Source organism: Oculina patagonica, chromosome 11 (genome assembly GCF_052425735.1).
Source record: "Oculina patagonica isolate OP01 chromosome 11, crgOcupat, whole genome shotgun sequence".
In the NCBI taxonomy this organism is placed as follows: Eukaryota; Metazoa; Cnidaria; class Anthozoa; order Scleractinia; family Oculinidae; genus Oculina; species Oculina patagonica.
This window is the reverse complement of record NC_135768.1, coordinates 6,706,865-6,715,926: the sequence shown is the minus strand read 5'-3', so window position 1 is coordinate 6,715,926 and position 9,062 is coordinate 6,706,865. Positions and strand designations below refer to the sequence as shown.

The following is a 9,062-nucleotide window of genomic DNA, read 5'->3' as shown; positions in this document are numbered from 1 at the left end:
TGCTTGAATGCAATTAAGGTGAAACGGAGAATCTGGTCGATTCATCTCATCAGGACGACGCTTAGTGAACCCTTTGTACAATTTTACAGATTGACGCTCATTTCCAGTGGCTTGTGCAGTCGGATGAAACGCACAAACACTGTGTGACTTGTCTTGGCATTGTCGTGTTTTTAAACCTCGCTCGTACTTCCACACCAGGATTTCATTTTCTGTTTCAGGATCCTTTTCCAAAGCGACATCTCCTAACTTAAACCGACGGATTTCATCGCGAGCTCGGAAACCAAAGTGCAGAGCAAGTACCCCTCCCCCCGGGGGAGGGAGACTCCTATATGAAAGGGGCGGGGATGCTCGTCGGAAATTTTCAAAAGAAAAGCTAAAACAGACTAATCTGGATATGGCTCAAGCTTTTCTTGACCCCTTAAAGATACCAAAAAACTAAGAATAGAATTTATATTTGTATATTTCTTCGTGTGCAACCCTAAACGAGACCTTCATGGCTAAAAACATTGGCGTTTTACCCGTAACACCCTAACCGAGACCAAAAATCCGAAATTTACACCCGTAAGCGAGACTACGAGTACCCGCCGATTTCATATGCGAGTTTCCTTCCCCCCCGGGTATCCACCACACAGTTTCGCTGCCAAGCGAAAAGCCTATCTTCGTCTGCCTCCGTGAGTTCCCTGGCCGCTCGTGGTCTGTTTTATTTTCCGTGTTCTACGGCGAGTTGACGGCGGTAAGAACTTAGGACCTTGAACGCTTCTCCGTCAAAGATGTTGATGCGCATGCTCGACACATGCTCGTTCAACGTGCGTTGGAGACTTCTCTGGATAGACGTTTCGTTTTAAGTGCCTGGCTCGTACTCGGTACCGTCTACTTTGTTAACATTCTTTACTTCTCTGCTTTTCTCTGCGGTTCAACCGAAATGGCGCGGGTTCGTCGAGAAAACTTCAAATGGAACATGGTATTCCCGAACGGAATTCCCAACTTAAGTCTCCCGTTTTTTTTTTGTTTTTTTTTTGGAAATAGTTTACAACCAGTATGGATTAGATTTCTTTTACTAAAATTGTAGCAGCGTTAGCTCCAGTAGCGGAGAGATCGGTGAAACTAAAAATACTAAACCACTCAAGGCTCAGGTTTATTGTGCCAACTGTTACAGCGATCCTATATGGTAGGACGTGTTGGGGCGAACGCTCTAGCAGGTTTTGCGTTAAGCAGCAATAACTTGTGGTTTCCGTCGAATTTCTAAGAGCCTTATGGGTTTTTACACGCGCTTGCGATATTTAAACTAAGGTCACGTGGTACTAGCGGAAAATCATTGTGACGTTAATGCAGTAAAAAAGGGAAATACATAAAATTTTACAGAATGAACACTATGCACACAGGTGCCGTTAAAGAAAGATATCATCCACGGGGAACGTTGTAGAAATCCACTGTACGGAAAAAGGTGGCGACTGTCACATTTACCCATAATTCTTAGCGCGAGAAAAAAATTTTAAAACACAAAAAAAGTTCCAAAAACTTCAAATTCAGCATGAATAATGTTTCCAAAGGGGCGAATTTCGCAAAAAAACATGCCTTGCTGTGTGCCCTATTGGCTGTGTTAGGTTCGCAAGGTATTGCAGTAAAATGTACAGCCTTCTTTTTTTACGGTGGATTGCAACATGTGTATTGGGGTGGGGGGAAGGAACGAACAGACCAAACCAACTCTTCGTCTTTTTAATTTATCGAGAAGATTTGCTCGGTACATTTTAATTTTGCAATTCGATGTTACTGTCCCCAACGACTTTCAGGTTATTTACAGAGCTTTTGAAAGAGCCTTTTCCGCCACCAAAGCTACGTCTTCACGATCCTTCACATATACCTAGTCGATTCATGCTGATGAAGTTGTATCAGAAAGAGTAGCCTCTCTCTGCTCTATATTTTCACTCGACGCACTCCCCCAAATTGTGGCCTTGTAGAAAATGAACTTACCAAGAACTGTAAATTAACTAATTCAAGTTATTTGTTCAGTATCTCATCGAATAACTCCATTTCTCTTTCGTGCCTTATTCAACAAAAAATGTATGACCAATAAATATGGGTTATATTATTGACCAAGCTTGTTCGGTCAAGATGATATTGGCCAAATTGTTTTTTCGCGTGTTTATGGCCCAAAACGATGTCGAGGTCCCTAAACACGCAAACAAAGAACGAGGCCAATATCCAGCCGTCTTGACCGAACAAGCTTAGTCAATAAAGGACTTATGTATGACCCGAAGGACACCACAATTAACCTTTATGGCTGTGTTAGGTTCACAAGGTATTGTGTTGAAATGTACAGCCGCCTTCTTTTTCCGTATGGTGGATTGCAGCGTATGTATAGGGGGGGGGGGGGGGAGGGGGGGATTCAGGGAAAGAACGAACAAACCAAACCAATTATTCGTCTTTTTAATTGATCGACAAGGATTGCTAAGTACATTTTAATCGTGCATGTCGATGCCGCCACTGGCCCCTACGACTATCAGGTTATTTACAGAGCCTTTGAAAACATTCAGAGAACATGCCTTGAAAGTAAAAGAGCGATATTTTAATCCCTCATGTGGAGGGATAACGGTCTTCTCATTCCACTCGTCCTTCTCGTGGTCGTAGCATTCAACAGTGGAGGCGCAAGAACCGTCCCAATAACTATCTACCGTATGGTCACGTTCATCTTCCCGATAGCCACCCAGAACGTACAGTGTTTCGTTGACTAATAACATGTTGCCTTGGCTACGAGGAACCGTTAAACTTCCCATGAACTCTGTCATAAACTCCCATTCATCTGTCATAATGTTATACACTTCACAGGTGTTCAATTTTCTCATGTTTTTCTCAACTCCTCCAGCAATGAAAATTTTGTCGTTCGCAGCTACACCAAACGCGCCAAGTCTCGCTTCTTGTATGTCCGCAATTTTCTCCCATTTGTTTTCCACCGTGTCGAATCTTGCAGCTTCCGACCGGACTGAAGACCTCACGGGAGTCCTTCCGTACAACGTATATCCTCCAATAGCATATATGTACTTATCAAAGGGAACAACACATGAATTGTGTCTCTCGACCCAATTCAACGATAAAGAAAATGAATTTGAATCAAAGCTGTATCGAAAAAGCTTGCCGACCGCGTCGTAATAAATTCCAAATAACTTGAAAATAAAACATATTTCGTCTTTGACAACCAAAACCGCGTCGAGACACTGTCCATCTTCAACTAATGCTTGGTTTGGATCACTTTTTGCCCAAGGGGCTGGATACCATTGATTCATGTCTGGGTCATAACACTGCGATCTATAAATGTCGTCAAAAATGGCAAATAGCTGACCTCGATATGTATCTACGTAAATTATACGACTAAGATCTGTGGGAGAATAGGGTTCTTCTTCATGACACTCGATCGCAGGTAAGCGGCGCCAATCATCTTTGTCAGGAAAATAACAATAACAGTCAAAAGCAGGAGCCCATGGGCTCCTGTCGAAAGGTTTCTGCATCAGTACTGGACAAGCCACGACAACACATGACTCGTGAACCTTCCTTGGCCGATGTGGCCGCGGCACATGGCAATCGCTCGCCCGATCAAACCATTTCAATGCGCCAGTCACACTGTCACGGCAGTTCTCATTCTCATTGACATGACAAGATCGTTAGTCACGACATCACTCGCTAAAAAGTCACGCGACATACAAGTCAGTCGAACGTGAGAAAAAAGTTCGGCGAATTTGACACGTCGCTCGCTCTTTTCTTGATTTATCCATTTCAGCAGAATTTTAAAAACATCTTCCTCTTCGTTTATGACTATGTCGTCGCTTGATATCCATTTTGCAACTTCTTGGCTCGACAAATTCAAAAAGTCTTCTGATTCCGCGAATGTGGTAAAGATCAAACTGATGATTTTCCGACAACTGGCGATAAGCTCTTCGCACATGTATTTTTCCGCCAGGTAATAATATGAAATGCAGTTCGAAGTGGACAACGTTTGCTCAAGAAATTTCTGGGCTACAGACTTTAAGCTTTCAAGGCACAAATAATCTGCCACTGCGATTAAGTCTTCAGCTTTCTCTTGAGTTAAAGTCTTTATGCTACCAGTGTAAATAAACTCCAGAAGGTTGGCCATTTGAGACTCGGTTAATATCTCCAGTCGAACAACTCCTTCCATACTCTCCTTCATGTTGCTGTTAAAAATTTTCTCAAAGAAAGGACTTGCTTCTGAAAGAACATGCATGTGGGCTTTGAACTCTTTGCCATTTTCTGCCACCAAAGTTACGTCTTTACATAGATCTCCGTCTTCATTCTCATTCTTCCTATCAAGTCGATACATGCTGATGGCTATGTCCGATGATTTGTAGCCTCTCTCTGCTCTATATTTTCACTCGACGTAATCCCCAAAAACTTACAATGACTGCAAATTAATTTCAGTCATTTGTATCTCATTGAAAAACTCCAGCTAAGCTTCTCTTGTTTCGTGCCTTATTCTACCAGAAAACTGAATAACTTTCCGCAATCGCGAACCTTCAAGATTTTTAGAGCGGAAGTTGTATCAAGTCTGACGTAAAATGCAAAGCGGTTGAGGGTTTAATATTGGCCAAGCGTGAGGTCAAGATGGCGGGATATCGGCTAAGATCTTCTTTTGCGTGTTTTTGGCCCAAAACAAAGTCGTGGTCCATAAACACGCAAACAAAGAACGAGGCCAATATCCTGCCATCTTAACTGAACACGCTTGGTCAATAAAGGATTAATGACTTAAACTATTTAAAAGACGCCGGCGCCAAAGACAGTAAACCTTTATGCAAAATCGATGACGCGTACTAAAACTCAAATGGTCTTTTAAAAACGGCTAAAATTTGCAAATCAAGGTTCTAATGGCTTTTTCAAAACATAACAAACTGTCATTTCCATCTGGCCGCCCTTTTCGATCATTGGACGCTTTGTATTGCTCGCTTCTGGCGCTTCTGTGGTGCAAACCTGCTGTGACACTAGTTGACTGTTGAAAGTGCCGTCACTCAAACTGCCAATGGTGGCACCACTGAGCAAAGAAACCGGATCACTTCTGGATTGGATTGAAGCGTCTGGATTCTTCACTGGCAACTGACGTTTGGTATGCTTTGGCAAGAAAAGAGCTGGATACCAGGCAGTATATCAAACACGATCATCCATTTAAATCCGACAGTGTCCCAGGCTATGGCGTATCGCTGTTTTAACTCCTTTTCGATAGAAAACACACCAATACACCAGACTCGTCCCCAGTCCCTACTTACTCGTCGTCAAAAGGTAATGAAAGACTGGGGAGAAATGATATGGACGTTGCCGGGCAGGCTGGGAAGGGCGAAGAAAATGTTGGGTCACTCCCCGATTTTCGTCCGGCCTTCCCTTGATGCAATGCGTCCTAGTCAAAACCGTCTCGGGAGCGACTGGGAACGAGTCTGCCAATACACTGTAATTGCTAAACAAAGCGACCTGAATTTAAAGTGCATAAGAAGTAAAAAATAATTGCTGCTTATTTTGAAATAAAGAAGAATGGCATTTTCCGTTTATAAATATCTTTTTTGGTTTAAGAGATATTTACGTTTTTGTATTATGCAAATGAGGAAAGTGATGACGTCACAAATCGTTCCACAAAGAGATAAAACACTGAATCAAGAGTTTCTCTAGAAATATTAGAGCAGTGTTCTTCAACACGCAGAGTTCAGTTCAAGACTGAATTTTAAAATATCGAAATTGGGCTATTTTACCTTCAGTCATACTCTTGATGTCAATACTACCGAAATCACTAAACTGTTAGCACCCCGGAAAAAACGATCGATCGCATTTGAATTTTGGGCTTGCTCACGTGACCATTTCGAGCGACCGGATTAGTCACGTGACATTCTGTTTCTTTTCGTGGGCAGAACAACTTTGCTTTGAACTTTTCAAGTGAAATGAATGCTCACGGAAGAACTTTCGAACGTGGAAAACCAATTGGCAAGGATTTGAGGTCACTGATTGTTGATGATATTTTGAGCGGAGGCGGAGATGTTTCAACAGAGTTCTACCCAGGAAGTTTTAGAGCAATAGGATCAAAGTACAAAGTGAGCGGTGTTACAGTTTCGAATGTATGGAAGACCTTTTGTCAAACGGGAGAAAATCTGCCTCGCCATGCTGCTGCTAGGGGTCAACCGAAAAGGCTTGAGGACCCTGAACTAGACTTGGTCCAGCTGCTCGTAAAAAGTAGACCTTCGATAACTTATAAGGACATTAAAGAAAATATCGAGGCACACTCAACGGCAACAGCTTCGATTTCCGCCATAGGCCGAGCTGTCCGTGGTCGTTTACCAGAAGGGAAAATGACTTGGAAAAAGATGACAAGGCCAGCAGCCGAAAAATTTACCCCTGATAACATCGCCTATTGCCAAAGCTACCTCAATTTCATGAGTACGCTAGATCCGTTTCGCGTTAAATTTTTTGATGAAGCTGGTTTCAAATTGCCGGATTGTGCGAACCCGAAATACGGACACTCGGTGAAGGGACAACCTTGTGTAGAAATAATGAGGAACTCGCAAACGCCAAATGTTACTCTGAATTTATTGTGCGGACTTAATGGAGTAATGTACGCCAATACCCTCAATGGCGCAAGCAATACATTGGAGTTTTTAAATTTCTTTCAAGAGGCAAGCCAATTCACGCAGCCTGATGGAAACCCTATTCTTGAATATGGAGACATTATCGTGGTTGATAATGTTGCTTTGCACCGTTTCGATGGAGGACAAGCATTAGCTGAGTGGTTGGACAGTTTTGGAGTCACCCTTGTATATCTTCCAGTATATTCACCGGAGCTTACCCCCGTTGAGTTAGTTTTCAACAAAATGAAAACTGTGTTACATAGGTATGAGTACCGTGACCTCCTTAGGTTTAATATCGATGTAGCGATTTACCATGCGCTTCAAGAGATTTCGGCCAGCGATTTACGTGGTTTTTATGACCATGTTGAATACTTCAACAGAGTGTAAATAGTTGTTCGAGTGTCTAGATATTAGATTCTGATTTAAAACAAAGTATACAAACTACACAGCTGCGTCGTTTCGGAGTTGATAAACACTGTATTGTTATTGTATTAAATGTTCAATTTATACATTGGAATTGACACCAGTTATCTCTACAATGTCGAGTGTTGGGAAGATTTAAAATTAGTTTTATTCATCTGCTGTTGTTTTGGTATTAAGCGTTGACTGTTAATCTCGTAGCGTTTCTCCACGAAAATGAAACCAGCGATGTTTACAGATTAAAATTATTGTTGCACTGAGAACACAAACCATCTTTTATTTGGTAAACAACAAATGTTTCAGTTAATACAGAAATGTTTTAAATAAAGATAAAAGTAACGAAAGTTGGTGGGTTAAATTTGCAGTTCTCATGAATGTTCTATATTTAGAAACTCGCTATCAAAACATCTCTATTTCTGTAAACACAAATCCCGCGCCCGGGTCACGGCTTTCAAATATTTCAATGTCAAAAAAGCAGAATTGGCTGTTCTCGATGAGGAAACACAAACGGGCAACTAACACAAATTATTTATGTCAATGAAAACGGTGTTAAAAAAAAATCACAGTTCTCGAGAATCTCTGTTACGCTGCCTGAGTAAAAATAACACTGTATCAAATTACTCTTGTGAATAATCTCAAGCAAAATTCGCTACACTTGCTCATAGTAACAATGCATTTTCTTTTGCTATTTTCGATTTCTGTAAACACAAACATTCAAATTTTAACATACAAAAACGGTTTACAATCAAAGTTCTCAAGTATTTTTAGTTTGTCTCTTGTGGTCTGAACTTCAGACGTCTGTCTCTTGCCGTCTAAGAAGTCTGAGTGAAAATTACTCTATTGTTGAATTGTCAGAAACCAAATTCGCTGCACTAGCTAGGAGTGACAGCGGATTTTCTTGAGACACATTCTTAGTGCTAGCATATGTACTACTTTGGTTGAAACTTGGGTCTTTACAAGGGACATTTACAGTCGTGAAGTCTTGAGAAAATGTGAAGTCTGGAGCTCGTGAAATCGGACTTGCATGGGAAAAGGAAAACTCATCACTGTGACTGTGTGATGATAGTGACAACAAATTTCCTTCAGATGCATTGATGGTGCTACTATATGTACAACTGCCTTGTTCTTGACAAGGAACATTTACAGCCGTGCAGTTTCGAGAAAATTCGAACTCTTGAGCTCTTGAAATCGATCTTGCATGGGAAAAGGATAACTGATTACCTTGACTACACAGTGCGGTGTTTAGTTGGCTCTCACGCAAAGCCAAATTGATTTGATAGTTCTCCTCCTCTGGTGTTTGAGGCACAGGTATCGAACACCTCGAAGGCGGGCAAATAGGACCAGTTCCTGGAAAGATCACCCCTTTCTTCGCCCAGAGCTCTTTCACTACACTGGATCTGCTCCTTGTGCTCGACGCCAACGATGAGAGATTCTCCTGTGAATCGTGTTTCTCTATTAGTTCTTGAAGGTTGTCGTTTGGCCCAGGAACCGCACCATGGCAAATCTTCTCGATCTTTTTGGCGTCTGTGTTGATTGCCATCCAGTTTACTACTTCGCGGCCACTCTGATAAGAAGTGTATTTGTCCCTGTCGCTGTTTATCAAGCGTGTGAGAATCCGTTGGGAAAATGTTCGCTTGCTGGACTGCATGTTTTGCAGCAAACTATCAAGTTCCTCCTTAAATTTTTTTTCTTTTGATTTTAGAAGCTGAAGATCCGTTTTCAAATCTTTAATTTGTCGTTTCTCCTCTGGATGCCGTTTTATATCTCCACAAAGGCGCGCCGAAGTACAGCATTCATTCACACAATTTGCGCGCGTATGGCCTGCCCGCAAATGACACTTCGTGCACGCTGGTCTCGTCGAGTCGAAAGGAATTTGAGAATAGGCCTGCTCGAGTGCAGCTATTTCGTTCATTTTGGAGGATATTTCTGCTTCCTGCTTTTGAATTTGCTGTTCTTTTGAACGAATAAGATTTTCAACGGGTGATGTATAGCGTTTTATACTTCGTTCACCGGTGTGGGTGACATCAAGGTGGC

At 41.9% G+C, this 9,062-nt stretch overlaps 1 protein-coding gene and 1 pseudogene across 1 annotated transcript; one reads left to right on the top strand and one right to left on the bottom strand.

Annotated features, from left to right (window-relative positions):
* Positions 1–2,459: 2,459 nt before the first annotated feature.
* On the bottom strand, positions 2,460–4,330 carry LOC144629590 (kelch-like protein 25; annotated as a pseudogene).
* A 1,597-nt stretch (positions 4,331–5,927) lies between these two features.
* On the top strand, positions 5,928–6,995 carry LOC144629589 (uncharacterized). The gene has a single exon (XM_078487830.1). It carries the CDS (start codon positions 5,928–5,930, stop codon positions 6,993–6,995), a length of 1,068 nt encoding a protein of 355 aa, XP_078343956.1.
* Positions 6,996–9,062: the final 2,067 nt, after the last annotated feature.

What these genes read in the sequence shown, in the direction of transcription:
- LOC144629589 (XM_078487830.1), top strand. Translation starts at nt 5,928, where the DNA reads ATGAATGCTCACGGAAGAACTTTCGAACGTGGAAAACCAATTGGCAAG.